This window comes from Eptatretus burgeri, chromosome 2, assembly GCF_056783735.1.
Source record: "Eptatretus burgeri isolate ZD-2024b chromosome 2, Ebu_testis_v1, whole genome shotgun sequence".
Lineage (NCBI taxonomy): Eukaryota > Metazoa > Chordata > Myxini > Myxiniformes > Myxinidae > Eptatretus > Eptatretus burgeri.
The window spans coordinates 1,079,601-1,103,033 of NC_140962.1; the positions used below are offsets into that span (position 1 = coordinate 1,079,601).

General features: G+C 40.6%; 1 protein-coding gene across 2 annotated transcripts in view; it reads right to left on the bottom strand.

Moving 5' to 3' along the window:
* Window positions 1-23,433, bottom strand: part of LOC147031249 (transmembrane protein 255B-like) — a 215,454-nt gene that overhangs the window by 116,845 nt on the left and 75,176 nt on the right. For both annotated transcript variants that reach the window (XM_085860361.1, XM_085860367.1), the window contains exons 2-4: window positions 3,296-3,423; window positions 2,949-3,011; window positions 1,755-1,844 (exon numbers count right to left, since the gene is read on the bottom strand). In XM_085860361.1, coding sequence (XP_085716487.1) covers window positions 1,755-1,844; window positions 2,949-3,011; window positions 3,296-3,423 — 281 coding nt within the window. The remainder of the gene's footprint in view (window positions 1-1,754; window positions 1,845-2,948; window positions 3,012-3,295; window positions 3,424-23,433) is intronic.

Below are 23,433 nucleotides of genomic sequence, written 5' to 3' on the forward strand. Positions count from 1 at the left end.
ATGGTTCGGACAGTGACAGCGATAATGACCATTATAAACAATAATCAATATCATTTGGTGTGATTCAATTCATGTAATTCTCTCCAGTGGTACATCCCATGGAAATGGACTTGTGTTTTTCATGTTGTTGGTGTCAATAAATACTTGCGAGTACACAATGTGTTTGTTCTTATGTCAGAAAATATGACGTTTTTCTGAGTAGACCCCACCTATGTTTAAAAGGCTCTACTGAGCTTAAGCTGTGAGTCGCAGATGTCCATCATGGTGCATTGAGTTACAGATACATATAGCTATCAGAAAATCACAATAAAGTTTGGTGCCCCCAGGTGGTAGTAATTGGTCAAAATCAGGCGACTGGCTCACGGACTAAAACCAACATTCCTCACAGTTAAAAATCAATCAACTGTCAACTGAGTTGCGAGATTTATTTTGTTCTCCTTCCCCACCAATTGGTGATCCTGATTGACTGACCCAGGGCAAGCAGAGAGCATGACTTGTTTGCCAACAAAAGCAATATAAACAAGGGTGGTTAACCAGTCTAAAATGAACTTGATAAAGGCCTCAAAATAGCAAAGCTCGATGGGTATCTGTGGCTGGGACGTCTAGACATACAGTGTGTGCTTGGTCTCAGGATACACGTGATCGTGTGCTTGTGCTGTGCAACGTGTTTTGGTTTCTCCTGCTTGTGCTTGGATGTGTGTCTGTCTCATCTGCCTATCAATTATGCTTTTACCCTTAATAATCCATTTTCCCTCCTCCCTCCTCTCCCACAACTAATCTCTTCGGTTCCTCCTCTTTTCATAAGCATTTTCTCTTATTACCATCAGGTGGAGTGACTTTAAAAACACTTGTGACTACCTGCCTGACATATAGCCTTGTCTATAGTAATGACTGCCTCACATAAAATGTAACGAGCATGTTGGAACACTTTGTTCTTAAGGGAGAAGGTGAATTGCTCATCCAAGGGACAATTCTTCTCCAACTGTCCAGGAATAAAGTTACTTAGTTATAAGTGTTTAAAGTTATCCCACAGTTCAAATTCACCCATGTAACACATTAACAACGAGAAGGGCACTCAGTAGGGCACATACCTCCGCCCCGTAATGGCTGATCCACGAGAACATATCCGACCCAATACATTTTTGAAATATCATGCTATGTATCATTTTTGGCCCTATCTCTCAATGGTGAAGAATCACGTTAGAAATTAAATAATTCTCGTATCCGGATCCGGATCCGGATCTTCACGAAAATCGAATCGATTCGTCATGGTCACACACCAAACCTGCCCACCAAGTTTCGTCCGAATCTGTCCACAACTTTTTGAGATATCCTGCACACAGACAAACAAACAAACAGACAAACAGACAAACAAACAAACAAAGAGACAGAGAGGGGTGAAAACATAAGCTCCTTCACCTTCGGAGGTGGAGGTAATAACACATATTACACAATAATAATAATTATTATTATTTTTATTATTACTATTATTCTCCACAATTTTTTCATGCCAAAAAATACACAGGCGATGTGGTGGTTCGATGCCTCCTCCTCCTCAGCAGGTACACAAATCACACAGTTTGATTCTAGTGTTCGAGTAGATATGAGTGCGACAGTGTTGCGGTGGAGGCTGGAGGTGCAACAATTTTGCCCTGATCCTTTTGTCCAAAAGACAGTATGGATTGTTATTGTATATTAAATAGTGAGGAGTCTGCAACCATGTAAGTGTGAGAAGTAATTGAAGGGTCATTTACTATGTGTCGAGATGCGTAGACTCCATCTGCAACAGCACAGGAGAATGCAGTGACCACCCCCAGGCTCAGGAACACAATAGAAGCTGAAAGCTTGGGAAACAAAAACAACATAGTGTGTAATTAATGAAAAAAAAAAAAATTATATATATATATATATATATATATATATATATATATATATATATATATATATATATATATATATATATAATATAGTCCAGTAATTGCATGTTATCGGTTGATCTTGAGTGGGACAGAGGAGGATTGGGGGCAGTTTGGAGTGGGGGTGTGAGGTGAGTGCAGTATCAAATACATTTCTTTTGTATGCCTTTATTATGCTTGCAGCGCAAAGAAGATAAAGATAATCTGCTGACAAAAGACTTTTTGTTGAAAATGATACAACAAAAAGCCGGGGAATTTATTTGTTTTTTTATTAGCACAATGTGTAGGTCGCTGTTGGCAAGAGTTGCTTTTCCTCCTTTCTCCTCCTCAAGCTGAAGAGAAAGCATCAACAAAATAGGGGGTCGTAATGGTGACTTGATTGTTTGGGGGTGATGCAAACACAACATAACGATGTACTGTATTATCTTTCACAAACCCTTGTAACATCTTAATAATTTGAGTCTAAATATGTCAACCAAGCATGTTACCAGTAGGGTGATTGCATCACCCCCAAACAGTGACACACACACACACACACACACACACACACACACACACACACACACACACACACACACACACACACACACACACACACACACCTGTGGTCAATTTCATTTTTCCTGTGAGTAAACTTACACATACAACTCTGACATCTCCTCAACCCCCCCCCCCCCACCCACTGAAAGTCCTCAATCTCCCACAACCCCCAAAGCCTCAACATTCCCCTTCCTCCGAAGATGTATTTGACTTTGCATTGCAGAAAGCACCAACATGGTGGCTGTCGTATCGTAATTGGAGGTGGAGTCAGACAAACTGTCCAACACATGTTGTGTTGTTCCTTGTCAGTAATGCAATCAGATTCAGAATCATTGAAACAGCCATATTCTTCTAATTTGGCCAGAAGTACTACTGCATTTTGATATCGTTTGAAATACAGCCTCTTTGACAACAATGATTAATGCTGCTTCTTACAATAACGACAAATTGCAAAGCTTCACTGCAATAACATGCATGTGCAGATGAACTCACCATCTGCCTGCGATTTGATGTCAGGTGAAGGCTAATAACCGTAAGAAATACACCAAAGCCAAGCTGCGAGACAAAAAAAAATGTGTTCAACTCCAGGAATAACAACATTATGTCATATTTGAAAGTATTGATCAGTGAGAGCTAATAAAGATAATTAACTTTTAAAAGATTTGTTTGAGGTTGACATACATTTTGAAAGGAGCTTTGCAGGTGGTCGGGCAAAAACAAATAAGTGGTGAAACAAATCTCCTCTTAGTAATGACGAAGCAATTTTACAAGGTTTCATTTTAACAGGAAAGCACAAAAAGCTTCTTTAGTTTATCCAAATACATCAAGCGACAACTTACAATGATCCCAGGGTAATAACCTCCTGCGTTCATGTTATCTGCTTGTGAAACGGCAATGAGACCAGTTATGGTCCCTCCAGCAGCTAGAATAATGAGGACAGTAAGGAGAAGAAGCAGGGAGTGGTGGACTATGATGAATGGGATGGGGACAAGAGAAGAGATTAAAGTTTGGAAAGAAAGAGATGATGGTGGAGGGGGAAAGAGGGCAGAGAGATGAAATGAATAAAATTAAATAAATATGAAACATGATTTCACTGTTCAGAACTTTTTTCACAGAGAACCACAATTTTTGTAATGATGGAATTACAAGGCCATTAGCAGACAATGGACGAACAAAAATGGTACGTATATGGGATTTGATCCGAAGGTTCCCTGAGTAGATCAATTCTGCAAGGTTGAATCTGTAACACGGCTTGCTCCATGTGGAGGTGGAATTTGCAACTGCTTCTTCCATCTCAATCAAAGCTAAGTTTTCCAAACTTGATTCCTCGTGTTTTTGTGTTATACTTTTGTCCCTGTGTTGCTGTTTGTGTTTGCATGCAATTTTCTGCGACAAATCGTACCTTGTTGTGCTGAATTGGTAAATGCGTTTTTGTGTAGCTCAGGCCGAGTCCTCAGATAATCAGCGAGCAAAACCGGTCTCGGTTTTGAGGTTGAGTTTCTCGTTCCCTCCCCCCCAAAGGTTTTGTCCTTTCTGACTTTTCAATGTTATCCGATTCCATTCCCTCACTTCTATTCCAAAAAAAACAACAATGGACTTATTTTTTCACTTCGAAACACGATCTCGTTCACCCTCTACCTGAACCTTCTGTACTTCATTCTCTATCTCTCTCTTTCCTCAATATCTCCAAACTGAATCTTCATTGAAGGAGATGCTTCTTTCTTTTTAAAGTTTTTAAAACATATTAAAATGCTTCTTCACTTTCCTTTTTTCTGTCATGAGTATTCCACGTGTTCTTCTTTATCACAGTGGGGCAACTTAGCATAACAATTGTGCATTTTGTGAGGAAAGCACCAAATATGGCACACAAGTAGCCTAACATATTATGAACAGATTTGGATATTGGGCCATCTCAAATTCAGCCGCTGATGGCTGTGGCAGCCATTTTCCACTGACATCAAAAATTTTGAGATGGCCCAATATCCAAATCTGTTCATAATATGATAGGCTACTAGTGTGCCAAATTTGGTGCTTTCCTCACAAAATGCACAATTGTTATGCTATATTTAGCTAAGTTGCCCCACTATCATGGCTATTTCTCTTTTTCTTATTCTTCTTCTTCTTTTCCACAGGGCATATTTTACAAACCTGTCTCACCGAAGAACTTCGTCTATCAATCTTACTTGCATACTATAACAGCACCATCATTCTCCGTGCCTTCAACAAAAATTTATTCTACCAATCTCATGATCTTTATCTCCATATATCCAATCTGGGAACATTGAGAAGTCAAGTTTGCAAAGATTGTCTGCTTTTGACAATCAAATTCCTCACCCACCAAACCTCCTCCCCATCCCACACACTCACAACCCCCACCCATCCTGCACCCTCTCAGCACCTCCAACCCTGTTCCTCACCATGTGGACCTCAAATAACTGAGGCCTCCACTCCAACCTGAGAGATCTTTCAATCCAGGCCATTGCTGATAAACCTGACAACATCTGTTTAACAGAATCCTTCCTCCCACAGGATGTCCCTGACTCCTTGGTCTCTTCACAGCAATTGTCTCCTCAGATTTGATAGGCCTAAACACCTTCCTGGTTGCAGAGTTGCATTTTACAAGAATAAATCAATTTCTCACTGTCCGTGGACTGATCTGAAACCTCCCAACCCACAGGAGTAATTTTGGCTGCGACTTCCCTTCCTCTCTCACCTCTTATTTGGCTGTGTGTTGTACCATCCTCCAAATAGTGGCGACTCCATCTCTCTCTCTCTCTCTCTCTCTCTCTCTCTCTCTCTCTCTCTCTCTCTCTCTCTCTCTCTCTCTCTCTCTCTCTCTCTCTCTCTCTCTCTCTCTCTCTCTCTCTCTCTCTCTCTCTCTCTCTCTCTCTCTCTCTCTCTCTCTCTCTCTCTCTCTCTCTCTCTCTCTCTCAACAACATGGACCAATGTTTAACCAATCATCCCATCTCTCTTCCTCATACGTGGTGATTTCAATTGTCATCATGCAAATTGATTAGTACCTCTCCCACCAGCCATGACACTTCAGAAAAGGACTTCTGTGACTCCATGAGACAGACTCAATATGTGACCTTTCCAAACCAGATTTCTCCCAATGGCAAATCCTCTTTTCTTCACTTGATGATGACAAACTTCCCTGCAAATGTCTCCTGCTCCTCCTGTGCACCAATTGAATTATCTGATTATGGGCTTGTTAGAGTCACACCTCAAGATATTCTCAGAGAGCTGCCTCAGCTCTGGCAAGTCTGACAGTTCTTTCAGGCAGATTGACAGGGACTGCAAGCAGCTATCTCAGTTCAGGAATGGTTTCCCATATCTACTGCCCCTTATATTAACTTAGCCAGGGAATTCTTCCACAGAAACCTGCTCTCTCTCATGCACAGATTCATCCCATCTCGTCTTCAATAATCCTACCCTTTTTCCCACCCATGGGACACTGAATCCTGTGATGAGACAACTACTCCAAAACAACTTCTCTACTTTTCCTCGGAAAGCAAACCCAACTGAAGGCAATCACAGATCATTCCACAAAGCATGCAACAAGTGTGTGTCCAGAAAACATCTGTCCAACCTCAAGATTGAACTTTCAAACTTGTCTCCCTCTAAAACCTGGTGGTGCCTTGTTAAGTCTGTCGCTTGAGTATGCTCCTACTCCATCTATTTCCTCTCTTCAAATGGTACACAGCTAACTCCACTTGTCAGACAGCCAAATGGCTCAATCCTGTATTTGCTTCGATATGTTGTGTCCACAGCCCCTCGCCCTCTGTACCCATCCTACCCAGTTAAAACCAACTGATCCTGGACTCTGCATCCCTTGTAATCGATAAGGTGGAGAAATTTCTTGCAACCCTCGACTCAGATTCTGCAAATGTACCAGATGGCATCAGCTCACGTATCCTAAAAACCTGCTCTGCTGCTCTTTTCACATCCACTCTACATTTCACCCTAACGTTTTCCCTAGGTGATTTTCCATCTGTTTTGGAAATCCACCAACATCACTGAATTACAAACATAAAAGTGCAAAAACCACTCCCATTAACGATACTGTTGATCATCAGCAAGGTCATGGAATCCATCATCGCAGTTAATATGAAATCTTTCCTTTCCTCCAACGACCTCATCTCGGTCACTCTCCCTTGGACATGCTGCTTATACTCTCCCAACAATGGATGGAGGCCCTCAATGTCAGACATAAGATCAGGGCTGTCTCTCTGGACATATCTCAAGCTTTCAATACAGTCTGGCACCTTGCCTTGCTCTCCAAACTCTTTGCCTGTCACATCCAAGGCCAACTCCAAACATGGTTTCCTCTACTCCCATAGCCAACGTGTGTCTCTCAATGGAATCCTTTCATCTCCTCTTGCTTTTGAGGTTGGAGAGCCCAGCCCAGTGTTCTGGGCCCAGTCCTATTCCTAATCTTCATCAATGATCTCTCTGACTGTGCAAAAACATATTTATTTATCTATCTATCTATCTATCTATCTATCTCTCTCTCTCTCTCTCTCTCTCTCTCTCTCTCTCTCTCTCTCTCTCTCTCTCTCTCTCTCTCTCTCTCTCTCTCTCTCTCTCTCTCTCTCTCTCTCTTTCTCTCTGAAAAGACGATGGTAAACCATCCCATCTACTTTTTTAAACAATCCTCTTGAGGAAGTTCAGTCTCTCAAACTACTTGGTTTCAGTATCAGCCATGATCTGCCTTGGAAAAACCACATTTCAAAGTTGGCTTCCAAAACCAGTTGCTGACTGCACATCCTCTGTCAGACAAAGTCCTTCCTTGACACACCTGAACTTATTCCTGTCCACCCAGAAGGCCTTCATCCACAGTATGAGGGAGTACTGCTCTCTCTTCTGGGCTGGCTCCCCTGTATCACACCTTGCTCAGCTTAATGCCATGGAAACCAAAGTCTTCAAGATAATTGGAATATTCCATAATGAAGCTGAGTCTTTATGGGCCTACCATCCTCCCATCGCAGACAGGTCGGTGGTCTCTCTGACTACTACCCCCGCCTTTCTGGTCTTGGACCCACTGCTCTTTCCTTGCTTTATCCCCCTCCCTCCCTCCAGGTTTCTGTAGGGCACACACAGTCCACCAGCAACCCCCTTCTGGTGAAACTCCCAAAATCCCAATCACTGAAAACCTCCACTCATTCATTCCTGTTTTTTTCTGCCTGTGGAATCAACTTACACTTTGCATTCATTCTCTTCAATCTCAGCCTTTCTTTAAGGTCTTCAGGGCACCTGTTCATCAACATTACAGATTTTCTTCCACCCAAAAACATCATATCCTGAACAAAAAAGCCTCCTTAACACATCCCCCCACTGCAAGCCCAACTCCTTTCCAATTTCTATTTTTTGCTTCCTGAGAATTTGCTTCTGGATCCATCTTGTACACCCCATGTGTCCTCCCCTACCTCTCATTTCTCCCCACTTCCTTATTTGTCTAAGTCTCCCTCCATTTTGTCCTTTAACCCGACTGTTGGTGTCAACTCCCCCCCCCCACCTCCCGCTCTCTCTTTTCTTTCTTTTGTTCTGTTTCATCCTGATTCATTCAGCGTTTTAGCTCTTCCATAAAATTTGACTTTGTATCCAAAAAAACATTGGACAACTCTTGAAAGAAATATGTAATTAATAAATCACATGTTTCGTGACACCTACATCAGCTGACCAATGTTAAATCAATCTAATGAGATCATGCAAACATTTCCCACCATCAGAGAAAAGCAGAACATTAGGGATCAAGTGCATTCAAGTGTACAACAACAACAACAAAAACAAATAAATTAAAGTCAAAGCTAATCTGACTACACTACAGTACACGCAATATTTGTCTCCCTGTTCCATTTCAATCCTGGTAGTCTGTGAATCTGCTGCCCTCTGTCGTCGTTTCGTTCCTCCATGAGCCTAGATTTCTGTCTACAAAAGATTGAAAGAGCAATTAAACAAATAGCAACGCCAAGTAAACACAATTCATTCGGCACATGATGTCATGGTTGGGTAACTTTGAGAGCTGACCCTAGCAATAAGGTGGTCCACGCAGTATGAGACAATACTACATGCAAGGACACCTGGGAACCAGTTCATATGCAATGTTTTAAAAAGAAGAAGGTTGGGTCAGTCGGCCAGCATCAAGCGGAACGAACAGACAAGAGAGATTTATATAAAGAGATTGCACAAAGGAATATGGTTGAATCCAATTAGCTCGTAGCCAGAGATAGCAGCCATTGCAGTTTATATTTTGGACAATGTCATGCATGCTACAAGTTTGCCATTTTGCTTTCCTGCTAGGGTTTATACTGGATTTATACCGTTTTGATTCAGCGCTTCTGTGAAGATCTGGAGCCTTGAAGAACAATATTTTCTATCACTTCGCAAATCCTCGTTCACCAATTAATGTGATAAGCAGTAAAACATATAGTCTGCTCTTATAAGCCAAACACATGAGAAGACAAACTTTGATAGGTGAAACAGTTTTATATACCACTCAAATTAAGAAAAAAATGATGAGCTAAATAGAGTTTGGATGAACAATATTCGTTCATTCAGTTGCATACGAGCCTTTGAATGCTTTCAAATTGGTTGAAAAGCTTACGACACTCATTTAGCTCTGTCGGTTCAGTTCGGCTGTTGGTTTGAACTCTCTGAGTTAATTTGCTGAATCGCCTTTACATTGGGATGCATAACATAAAGTTCTGTCTGAATGTAGTCTCTGATATGCTTTTCATTATATGCAATCCTTTTCATTACGGGTTTCCAGACAATTTGGTTCTTCCAATGGCCACAATTCCTGCCTAGTTTTGGAGTTCATGAGGGAGGTTTTATGAAAAGTTTAACTTGCTAGTCAAGTAGCAAAGCACTGAGCTGTCTGAATTCCAGATGCATTCATCTGAATAGAACAGTAATTATTTATTGTGATTTTTGAATCAACATCATTAATTTTTCTGTTGTAGCCCATTGTCATACGGACCTTTCATTCAGTCATGTCATGAGAAATGAGCCGAGCGGATGGATAGCTGTTTCTTCTTAATACAACATATCACTCTTATAATATACTTGCTAAGGTACCCAGTGTTGCTAGGCAACTCCGGGTCCCTCCTCCCACCTACTCCCCTCCATTATCCCACCCCACCGCTCCTCCGACCTCCACCCTTCCCCTCCTTCCCCTCACAAAGGAATTTTTGCAAGGTGTATATTAAAGTGTACATGTACAAAATAACTTGAATAAAAAGAATTAAAAAAAAAAAATCTTACGGGAATTTCCCTGGCAGCCTCCAAACGAATTAATTACATACGCAGACATTTTACTCCACCAAGCCAATTTTAATCACCTCGAATGTTTATTTACTTCACATACCATGTGAATTACATGACCATCAGCTTGTTTAAAAGCCTTCAATAAGTAAGAGGAGGACTTGAGGGATAAAGGGTGGAAATAGGGTGTTAACCTCCCACAGTTTCATAGGCAGGTCGATTCATCAGCATTTGCCATCCTTTGGATGGATATAAAACTGGACGTCCTATCTGCCAGCATTTGTGCAGGAATGAACGAAATGGGGGTACATTCAAACAGCACATCCCATTTTTAAAGATATTATAACATGGGCTTCCCTTGAGGGATGAGACTCGTACTGTGACTGTCACCCCGTGTACCCACGATCATTGACTTGGAACTCTCCGAGGCGGTAATGAGGTACTTCTTTACACTTACACATGTGTGTGTGTGTGTGTGTGTGCGTATCAGTGTGTGTGTGTGTCAATGTGTGTCTCCTCCATAACTCCAAAACCATATAACCAAGCAGCCTGAAACTTTGCATGCACACTAAGAAAACTTCAAGAAAGTGCAAGAGTGAAAATTGGGTGTTTGGGTTAATTAAAACATCCATTTTGAAGGTAATTAACTACCTTATTTAATTATATCCTTCATCGGGTGCATCCTCAGTCACTGCTCTCGATGGGGGTCTTAAGGCGTATCCTAGGTAACCTCATTGGGGTCTGAAGCCACCATGTTTTTTGGCATGCTCAACCATGCCTTGACTTGGAAAAGGCCGCAACAATTTCTTCATGAGAAAGTTTATTTTTTCACTTTCCTCACTCATATTATTTAATGCCTGTTCATCATAGCTACGAATCGCTGTGTACATTGTAATGCTTGTAAATGCCCCGAGACATCAGCGTTCGTTGCTTTATTTCATTTCCGCACATGCAATCACCATGACAATCTCTTAAACTAAACAGAATTACAAAATCTAAACTCCAGAATCGAACTTACAAGCAGTTCCGACTCCTAGAAAAGTTAGTTTCTCCATTTTGGACATATTTGACATTTTGGGCGTCTCTGGGAGGTGTATGCTTAACATGACGGTTCAGTGAATGCTCATTGCATGCCAAGCGAGCCGTTTCACATCAACTGTTTCATTGGAGTGCTTAAGCCACTTGGTGAGTACGCCACAATATTCGTACTGTCGCTGAATACTGATCGACTTCAACAAAGTTCAGGGGTCAATCACCTGCGTTGGCCACGTGTTGTTCTGCGATGCAACAGGCAGTGGCTGGCTCACTGAAAATATATATAAATATTTATATATATTTTCAGTGAAATGTGAAATTTTATTTTCCCCGACATCTCCCCTTTTTGTTCAATCTTCCATTATACGACCCATCACATCAACAAAGATAAACACAAATAAACTTAAATGTTTCTTCAACCGTTTTGCTTGGTGAAGCCGCTGGCACACATTCACATTTCAATGGCGATACCACAGTTCTATACTGGAGGGAGGAAGGCAAAATAAATTATTTGATCACAATGAGTATAAAATGTTTTCAGTTATGAAATAATGAATCGCCATTTCATGACAGGAAAGCTGAGAGGTATGCATGCTTGCTTTGTGTAGCCTGGGTTTGAATCCTGCCCCAGCTATAAACTATCATCCTGGCGTTTCACAGGCAGGGTGATTCATCAATGTGTGTGCCATCTCTCAGATGGACGATAAACTTGGCATCACATCTGCCGGAATGCCTCACCCATCTCCCCCTTTCCCTCCTCCCCTCTCTCACCCCTATCCAAACATATCCAAACACCCTCCTCACCAGAAAACCTGGTGGGGGAGACGGTTAAGTCGCCGTCAACCCGACCATGGAACATGTTCGTACAGGTTTACATGGTACCTGTAGCAGGTCACAGATATAACCTGACCTGACAATTGGAATGATCCCAGGTGTATAACCCTGATGTATTAAATATGAAGATAAGCTATATGCATGTTTTTACTTCATGTATGTACATCAGGTTATTACTTGGCGAAATCTTCGATTTTGTCAAGTATGTTGGTCTGTTCCGTTTGTTTGTTGGTTTGTTTGTTTGTCCGGTCATCTACAGCCCAAACGGCTGGACCAGTCGTTCTTAAATTTTTACACCTGATAGGCAATCCAGCTGAGACGGTCCGCGTCCAAACCCCGTCTTAATCGGACTAAATGTCACGACGTGACGTCACACAACGTGAAAACACATTTTTGGACATAACTCAGTGACCAGAAGTCGTAGCGACTTCCTGTTGACGCCAAAACAAACTTCAATGGAATATCTAAATGTTTTAAAATGCATGTTGGTACAAATTATGCACAGTTTTCGCAAGCGCATGACGTCAAAGTTTTTAGCTATTGGCGTGATAAAAAAAAATTCTATTCGTTCTACAGGTCACAATTCTTAACCGATTTGGATGAAATTTTAACAGCTGATAGAAATCCACAGTGCAAAAAGATATGTGACTTCTGGTGATGTTCAACATCAGGATCTGGATTCTGCATCACTTTATATTATCGCCCATTATAAACCAATGGGGAATTTTGTAAATCACACATGGCTATTTCTCAAAGAGTTTAGCGGTTATTATATTGAAACTTATACTGTCTATTTATGCATGTAATATTAACATGTGTACAAAGTTTGATCGAAATTGACCCAAGGTCAAAGGTCAAGGTCAGGGTCACCAAAAACATGAAAAACATGTAAAATACATATTTTTTGTTTCACAACATATTTCAAACCTGATAACGGGATCGTAAAGCTGGTTGAAAAGCAATGTTCCAAGGTATTTTCAAATATTATCTATGATCAGAATGAAGGCAACAAGCACCGATGATAAGTTCTTGAATGTCACATGGTGGCTTTAAATGAGTTGTGAAAATTTTCAATCTGCTGCCGTTACCATTACAACGCGCGCCTGATAATTGTTATTTGTGACGTCGCGTCATTTTATTAATGCACGAACAAATAAACACCACACATTCCATGACATTACAGCTTGGACCACCACACGGAAAGGTCAACTAATTCGCCAAGTGTCGTGCTAAGCATGATTTTTCATTTGTCTGTTTGTCCGCACAGAACTTTAGTATTTTTCTCCGCAACTGCTTGTCGGATTGAGACGGAATTTTCACCATAGGAGCAAATACTGACGTAGAATGTTTTATTGATAATTATGACATCATATTTCATGTGTTGTGGCAGCCATGTTAAAAAAAAAAATTTGGACCTCTATCTCTGAAACCACACAAAGGAAAAAATTGAAACTTGGCACACGGCAAGTATTCCTCATGGGGAATAAGTGATTTTTTTGACATCAAAGGTGCCTTTGTTATGACGTCATAATTGCATATATAGAATGCTACATCTGATCAGTATGAAAGTCTTTGTTGGTCATCTAGGGATAAAATGGGGACAGAAAAAAACAAACATGTGATGTCATTGGTCACATGATTTGGCAGCCATATTGTTGTTTTAAAAACCTTCAAAATTCTTCTTCTCTGACTTGGCTGAATAGATCGAGGCGAAACTTTACAAGTATGACCGCCTATCCAAGACAAACTAAAGGTTTGCACACATGATGTCATAGGTCACATGGTTTGGCAGCCATATTGGATTTACCATAAAACCTATATACATCTTCTCCTCTAGAACAGCTGGACAAATTAAGGGGAAACTTCACATAAACGTTCCCCAAACCTTCAAAATACCAATGTATTCACAAAAAATTGATAAGCCACATGATCTGGCAGCCATATTGCATTGAGCAAAAATCTCAAAAAACATTCTTTCTCTTGAACCGCTCAATCAATTGATATGAAATTTCAGAATTTTGATGTAGTAGGGATGGGGAATATATACAGTAGACTAGGCGTAAGTCGTCACCATCGGGACCGAGAAAAAAGTGACGACTTAGAAATGTGACGACTTACGCGTATGTGAACATTCATGATGACTGTGGGGTGAAGGATGAAGTCGCGCGTGGCCTGGACACGTATGTGTGAGAGCCGGCTATTGTACCAAAAGGAAAACACAATCCTCGGGGCATAGGTGGGGGTTCATTGGTGAGTTGGAAAGTGATCAAGCAAAGATGGAATTCATGAATCAGTTTATCAAAAGTAAAGATAATTAACAACTGTAAGACAACAACTTCGCCTGCTTATCACCATGATGGGATTGACCAACGAACCCCAGAGACTTTTCTGGCAGCATCTGCCAGAAAAGCCCAGTCTCATCGGCATTGTACACGTCCCGAGGCTGATACCTTTCCAAGATATCTTTCAATTTGCCATCCTTCCAGTCGTGCACCACTGCCGAATCCACGCTGCCTGATTCGCCGCACTTCTTGACCTTGCCGATTCCACCTCACCTTGAATCTGTCTATCCAGTGCATCGGCAAGGTCTCGGAATCATCATGCCCAAGGTCCGCAGCGAATTTACGTGCCTTCAGCAGCAACATTTCACCGTCCAACCGAATATTTGGCTGAGCCGACATTTGCCGAAACCAGATGATGAGCGCGTCATCGACATCTTCAAAGGACACACATTTCACGCGTTTCACACTTACCACCGGCCTTGCGATCTTCTCCACTTGTCCAAACATCGTGCCCTTATTCTTCAAGATATCGTTCAATGTCTGCCGTTTGATGTCCAACTTCTCAGCTATGGCTGTTTTCTTCATCAGTGGGTTTGCCTCGCAAAACTGGATAATGTCGTATTTTTCTTGGTAGGTTTTAGTTGTAAGCTTACACTTAGTCACCATTGTCCTGCCTGCAGTGCGATCAACGTGTGTACGCAGTTATAAATAGCCTATCACTGGCGGTGTAAACTAATGAGCGAGCGTCACGATTCCATGAAATCGGGATTCTCACGAGGCAGCAGTTCCGTGTGACGAGTTAGGAGTGGTAATTTACTTGAGTTTCCATTACGTGGGAACGGACAACATCTGACGACTTAGACGAAGTGACGACTTAGAGATGACGACTTACAGAGGGATGACCCTTTATTCATAGGGACTTAACATGAGATAAATTTGCGACTTTTTGACGCTGCCGACTTAGGCAAAGTGACGAGTTACACGCTGCCGACTTACGCCTAGTCTACTGTATTTCAAATTTCAACCTGAGCAGACACATTATCTGGCAGCCAGAATTATATATTTTTTGATCTGGGTTCCTTTTGATTTTTTTTTTGTTTGTTTTTAATATGGTTCACTTGGCTGTACCTGGATGGGTTTGATGGTTGAGGAATAGCAGCTGAAATGTGAATCGTATCGAGCTTTCTCCTGATGACTCCCATCTCTGCTTTTTGCTTGTTTGGGTTCCTTCAGATCACTCCATTGCAGGACTGTACCTATTTGGTCTTCCATATGATTTGAATTGAATTTGTTTTAATCCCATTCTAAATTCAATTGAATAATAATAAACGTCATGGGTCAGGGCCAAGTGTCCTATCAAAGCGGGGTTGCATCAAAGCAGGACGCCTTGGTACCCAGTCATCACTGCGAGCAGTTATAAAGTGACAGTTCTAGTTATGTCTCTTATTAATTGCTTAACACACCAGTGCACAAACACCACACAAAATGCACCACACAAAACAAGTCCTGGTGAGGGTCTGCAATCGCTGATTGCTCTTTTTATCGTTACTTTCTGTGTTGGTCGAATCCGAAACCAGGAATATATAGAGCAATGCTTCTCGTTTCATTATTTTGTTACTTACAGTTCCATTACTCAAATTAAATCAAATGTATCTTGGAAGTTGTAACAGTAATACAATAAATTTTTGACAGGTAATTTGCCTGCTTTGCCAATCTTTCGTTATGTCTGGAATCCATTGGTGGTAGTAAAATTCGCAAAAACACTCCTGAAATTATGTATTTTATCTATTAATTTAAGTTGTGGTGCCTGCAATGTTCTAAATGCAACTATACAAATGGAAAATTTAATAGGGGTGCACAGAATAAGATTTAAGACTTTAGGGTACCATCAGTGAAAAAGGTTGAAAACCACTGCTTTACTTCATTGTTGTTGGCAGAAAGTGCCACCACCACCCATATGTGCCCCAGGGCCTCCACCACCATAAATCTGGCACTGACAGACACTCTAACCATTAGGCTATGGAGTCTGGATTTCCAATGCACTTTTCTTAGCAGGTGTTTTGTGCTTTACAGGTAGGGTGGTACATCAATCAATGTACCATCTGTGGGGTTTGGGTCCTCTCTGCCATAATTGGCTGGTAGATGCTGAAGATACCAGATGAGCATCTTTTCCAAGATCCATCCAGGCTCTGGCATTATTTTCCCACTATGCACTAGTGATCTATGTCATGATCTGAAACATGGCCAGGATATGGTAACACCAGCAACAACAGGTCACCATTGTGATTAATCAGCTCATGTTTAAAACATTTACTGAAGAAGAAAATGTGTAGACATTGGCAAAAAGGAGGCTGTTTGATCATATAAACAGAAACTTATACAGATTTCTTCATTAAAACACGAATTGACAGAAAACCTTTCAATTCATCAAGATAACTAGCAAATATCAAAGGAAATTGTTTGCAGGTGATAGTACCTACATGGAAAGCTCAATCAAAGGCAGATTTGAATCAAATAGCAATGAGATTTCCTAAATTTGGCAAAACATTTGATCTCACATTCACCTTTCTCTGAAGACTGAAGTTATATGTCAGCCATTTCCCACACGACCATCATAACATCTCTTCATATTGCGATCAACCCTTGTCCCCAAAAGCTGGTGATGGACTGGTCTGGTTGCACAGCATCATTCCTAATTGGTGGTGTAAATAATGATTTCTGGTAATGATTATGATGGTAATGATTAGTCATACATTTTGTTTCCTATTTTTGTCGAGGGAATGATGAAAGGTATGAATACAACTAAAACCCAGGTGTTCGAGGCCCCAAAGGGACAGCTCACTTGTGTAAGGTGCAATGCGAATTCCAATATAATTGTCGATAATCTGAGCTGCATTTACACTATACACCCCTAGAGGGATCATGTGATTGATGGAGGCATGGTCTCAGTTCATTTATAGATATATTAACTTTAACCACCAAAATTTGTGTTCCTAATAACCTTAAAAAGGCTTGTAATAACTGGTGTAATAGTATGTAATGATTGAAACTGAACCTGATAACATTTTAATACCAACAATATCTCATTTTGTTCCTGCTTCGATTGGCATACTCAATGTGAAATAAGAATTCGAGTTATAGGATCTTTAAGGTGCTTTATTTCCAGCGAAATGTAGTGAATACATCATGATTTATATAAGACGGGTACTAAATGTAATGTATTGTGGTTACTCCTTAAATCGCTGCATTTTGTGGGTAAATTATTTTCCTTTTGAGAGCTATAAAGCTCAGATGTTGTATATATCAATTACAATGCATTAAAACACTGTTAAAATTCAACTTGAAAAACAATATGTGAAAAAGTATTCATATAAACATGAGGGAATTAATAATTTTTATCATGTAATTCTTCTTTGTAAAACTCTGATAAAAACTTCAATAAGGTTTGACCTTCAAGTGAATGATGAAATTTATAGTTGATAAATATATTCACTGGAACAACTAAATAACTGTGATATTTCTGAGGTTATGTCATACAGGTAGGTGACTTTATATGAGTCGATATATATGTTTTTTATTCTCATGACGTTTTAAATAATTTGTTCGTCTTAAATAATCTTCCATCTACTTAAAAATCAGCCAACATCACTGCATTATATAAGAAGGTGCAAAAACTCATCCCCTTAATTGCAGACATATCAGCTTACTTCCAATCATCAACAAGGTCATGGAATTGTTCATCGCAGTTGATAGGAAATCCTTCATTTTCTCCATCAACCTCATCTCAGCTCACCAATTTGGATTCAAACTCGGTGATTCCACCTAAGACATGCTGCTTATACTCACCCAACAATGGATGGAGGCCCTCAATGTCAGACATTATATCAGGACCACCTCTCTGGACATATATTGTGCTTTTGATAGTCTTGTATCCCACCCTACTCTCCAAACTCTCTGCCTATGGTATCCAAGGTCAACTCCACAAATGGCTTACTGACTTTCTCTACTCTTGTACGTGTTTCTCTCAACAGAATCATTTCATCTCCTCCCCCTGTTTAGGCTGGAGTGTCCCAAGGCAGTGTTCTGGGCCCAGTCCTATTCCTGATCTTCATCAATGATCTCTCTGACTAAATGTAAAAATCGCCTTTATTTATTTCCTGATGACTTCACATTGTGCCATGATATCACTCATCCTTCAGACAGGCAGGCTGCAGCCTCTTCGCTCTCTTCAGATCTTGACAAAAATCACAAACTGGTCAAACACTTGGAATACTGTATGTCTTTTAATCCTGACAAATCTATCTATCTCTATCTCTATCTCTATCTCTATCTCTATCTCTATCTCTATCTCTATCTCTCTCTCTCTCTCTCTCTCTCTCTCTCTCTCTCTCTCTCTCTCTCTCTCTCTCTCTCTCTCTCTCTCTCTCTGACAAACCCTCTCATCTACTTTCTTAACAATCCTTTTGAAGAAATTCAGTCATTCAAAGTCTAGGTCTCACTATCAGCCATGATTTTTCTCGGGCAAACCATGTTTCAAAGTTGGCCTCAACAGGCAGTCGCCGACTGAGCATCCTCCATCGTACAAAGTCCTTCCTTGGCACACCTGAACTCCTATTCACCTCCAAGTCTTTCATCCACAGCTTGATAGAATACTGCTCTCCTTTCTGGGTTCGCTCCCCTGCTGAAGCTGATTCTATGAGCTTATTACTTTTCCATTGGAGTCAGCTTGGGGGTCTCTCTGTCTTCTACTGCCTCCTTTCTGGTATTGCACCCTCTGCTCTTTCAGTGCCTTGTCCCCCTCCCCCCAGGTTAATGCAGGGTGCACACGATCCATCATCAACCCCCTTATGGTGAACCTGTCTAAATTTAAGATCACTGCTCACCTCCACTCATTTGTTCCTATTTTTTCCCAACTGTGGAACCAACTTCCACATTCACTTCAATCCGATTCTTCCCTCCAGGATCTTCAAGACAACTGTTCACCACTCTCTCCGATCATCCCCAATCCAAAACCATGATCTTTTCAACTCTAGTTACTCCCCCACCCCAAGCCCTCCTCCTGAACAATTTCCAGTAGCATACTTCTGACCTGAGAAGTTTCCTTCTGTATCCATCCTGGCCACTCCATGCATCCTTTCCTGTCCTCTATTCCTCTCCATACATTGTTTGTCCAAGTCTCCCTATATTTTGCTCTTCAACTTCACTATTCGTGTTTTCCCTCTTCTCTCTTTCTTCTTATTTTTTCATCCAATCTGTTCAGTGTTCTCGCTCTTCCATGAGCCTTGACTCTAGATGAAATTTTTTTTTTAATGAGCACAAAAAATGATGACAAGTTATACTACCATAATTACCTCCACCATCGAAGGTGGGTGGAGGTTATGTTTTCAGCCCTGTCTGTCTGTTTGTGAACAGGATATCTCAAAAAAGTTGTGGATGGATTCGGAAAAAAATTGCTGGATAGGGTGGATGTGTAACAAAGAAGAAATCATTCAATTTTGGTGAAGATCCGAATCTGGATCAGGATGGGAGAATTTTAAAATTTTTCAAGTGATTCTTCACCATTGAGAGATCGGTACAAAAACGATGTGTAAGAAAGCTGAAGACGAGTTATGACAAAACTCGGGAGATGAGTTGGATATGTGACCAGAATAAGCTGATTCAATTTTCGTTCAGGTCCGGATCCAGATCCAGGCTTTCATTGGGGTACCAAACAAACTGTTCATCCTAGCAGAGGTATGCACTCTACCGAGTGCCATTCGAGTTTATTCCAGTGATGTCGGACTCGAGTCGAGACTCAAGTCCATTTTTAGCGGGACTCGGACTCAACTCTTCAGGACCCTTACTCGGAATGCTAAGGACTCGGACTCGAACTCGGACCAATTCCGGCAAAATTTAGTGTACAGTAAAACTTTTAGTGTACAGTACTAGAAATTAAAAAAGGTCGTTTTATTGGACCATCCTTTCAATATCATACTCTAACCTTTTGACATGAAACATCATACTAAGTTAGCAAAAGAGATGTGAAAATATTTTCTAAATACATTTTCTAAATAACAAGGGACACCATTTATAGTATCAGAAAGAAAAGTCCCACGGATGTCGGGTCAAAGAGGTCATGTGATCGTACACAGCTTTGGAGGAGATACATGACGAACACGTAAACAGCCAAACACTGTGACAGGTATGTGTGTGTGTGTGTATATATATATATATATATATATATATATATATATATATATATATATATATATATATATATATATATATATATATATATATATATATATATATATATATATATATTTTATATTCAGCTGGTTCGATTTCTCAATTTTATATATAATAGTTTCTTTATTCCACGTTTGAATATAGGGTTCGTTTTGCAGGGCCAAGGTATTAGGGTTATGAATTTACGTGTATACTTGATAAACATCGATTTATAAATCAGGGTTAGGGTTAGGGTTATGCAATTTCACTTGCGATTTTAAACCAAATCATATATCACAGTATGAAGTTGTGAAGGGGCTTTGATACGAGTTCAGAAAGTGGTCAGATGTTCTTGTAGGACAAAAAAAAATCAACTAATTAAAAGCATAAATGAGGAGAAAATTTTCGATTATAAACACGAATTACAAATTACATAAGCGATCTAATCAAAATATGGTCAGAATCGGTTTCAAAGACATGAAATTACCCCAAAAAGTATGTTTTAATTTTAGTTTGATTTCAAATCATCGCTGTTTGCGTGGGTAAATTTTAGGGTTAGGGTTATGGATACGTAATTCCATGTGCAATTTTAAAAACCAATCATATCACAGTGTGAAGGGGATTTGTACGAGGACAGAAAGTGGTTGGATGTTCCTGTACAACAAAAAAAAAACAAATATATACATGTATATATATATATATATATATATATATATATATATATATATATATATATATATATATATATATATATATATATATATATATATATATATATATATATATATATATATATATATATATATATATATATATATATATATATATATATATATATATATATATATATATATATATATATATATATATATATATATATATATTGTTGCGAATTCGCGCCAGCCGGCGTGCGGACGGCCACGTAACTCAGATTGCGGCACGTCGCCCACCGGACGGACAATTCAGTCGTGACCCTCCGGGAACTATCACCCGGAGCCAGTCACGGGTGGGCCTTTCGACCTCACCACAATCGTGCCAATCAGCCACCCGCGTAGGATAGGGTTGTTCACTAAACTCGACATACCTAAGTACCCACGCGGATAGTAAACCGGGCGATCGTACCTCGCCGCAGGTCGACTCCGGACACGAGCCGCTTGGGCGGCCCGTTCCGTACTATCGGGATAACCGAGCGGTGTTATCGTCGACCTCGAGGGTTCAGATTATTTACCGGGCGTTTTGCACCCACTACGAACCCTTTACGTGAAGCAGGATGGAGGGTCAATAAAGAAAAGACGAAGCAAAACGGGAAAACAGTTCACACAAAGCACATTTATTTCCCGGCACACGGAAAGCACATATAGACAGCCAAACAGTCAAAATGCACATACAGCAACCAAAACAAAAGCAACAACGACGCAGAGTTAATACCGACTACACGCACACACGGCAACACTTATACAGTTCCACTTCGCAGATGGCGCCAACACAGATTTACACAAAAGCAAAGGAAAGAAGCCACCCTCATAGACAATGGGGCAGACAGGCCTGTAGGCCAAATGTGCGCGCGACCTGGAGGAGCGGCCAGGTCCGCGAGACCGGGGGGGGGGGTCCTACCCGCGTCCTCGTGACGCGTTGGCGGTCAAGCCGCAAATGTGGCCGCAAGGCTGTGCCCCGACTCCGTGCTCCTTGGCGGGTTTCGTTGGCACGACGTTTGGAGTGAGGTGGGAACGGGGCCCCCTTTTTGCACTATCTCAGCGCAGGGGAAAGGGGGAATTGTTGATGCCCTGGGGGAGGAGAATGGCTGGCTGGCTTGGGTCCCGCGATGAGCGATCCCACACCGCGACCTCGTTGCAGACCGCCGTCCTTCTCGCCTCGGACCCGAGCTCCTTTGCCTCTTCCCGCAACTCTTATCAGCCGACTCCAGAACCCAACTTGATGACACTCTCCTCAGCCGACTGCAGAACCCAACTCAACTCCTCCATTCGCCCTGCGCTTGCTTTCTTATAGGCGAGCAGGAGCATCTAATAAACAAATATTCGGATCAGGATGACCTCGGGGGCAGAGCCACGCTCGCCCATTGGTCGGAGGAAACGGGGGCGTGAACCTCCCCTGATCCTAGAATTTGCATATATCGATTTCACACAGACGCGCCTGGAGGCGGGGCCAAGCCGCCCCGCGCTTGCTAATTGGACGGAGGAAAAGTGGGCGTGTAGCGTTCTTGATCCGAATTTTCCCTCGGAAAGGTCGCTATTTGCGCTCGCAGCTCGGTGCGTTCGGCACCAATCGCCGAACGGGCCCGAGACAGCCCGACGCCCAGTGCTCACAGGTGGTGCGGGAATGGCCGTAGAAGGAGAGAGGTGAAGGTGGTGGAGGGTTTTCGGTGGTGGTTTGATGGTTATGGTGCCGTTTGGGAATGGCGGTGATGCGATGATGTGGGAGCGAGTTGTGAAGGTAAAGGTCGTGGCTGTTGGCGTTGTTGTTGTTGTTGTCCGAGGGTTGGAGCGTGGTTGCAGTTGGTGACGATGGCTGGCGTGGTGGTTATGTATGATGGCGGTTGAGACGTGGTTGGTTCAAAATAAAGATAGAACAGAAAAAATGGCTAACTCAAAGTGTTGCAGCCCGAATGGATCACATAAATCCCTCTATACAACGGGGTTGGGCTAACTACACATGTACTTAGAGATATCTCACCTACGGGCCCTTCATGGTGAAATGTGAATTTCCACAGCCGTAACAATATATATATATATATATATATATATATATATATATATATATATATATATATATATATATATATATATATATACATATACATATACATATACATATACATATATATACATATACATATACATATATATACATATACATATACATATATATACATATACATATATATACATATACATATACATATACATATATATACATATACATATACATATACATATATATACATATACATATATATATATATATACATATATATATATATATATATATATATATATATATATATATATATACATTTGCTCCTTATTTATGCTCTAATTAGTATATATATATATATATATATATATATATATATATATATATATATATATATATATATATATACATATATATATATATATATATATATATATATATATATATATATATATATATATATATATATATATATATATATATATATATATATATACATACATATATATATTCAAATTTGCTCCTGGCAATCTGGAGTTGCTAATCTCTATGCGAGGTTTACTTCATTTTTTTGTGACGTCGTCCTTTGAGGTAAAACACATTAATTTAAACTCTAGAGAAATGAAAGTTAACAAGAAATATC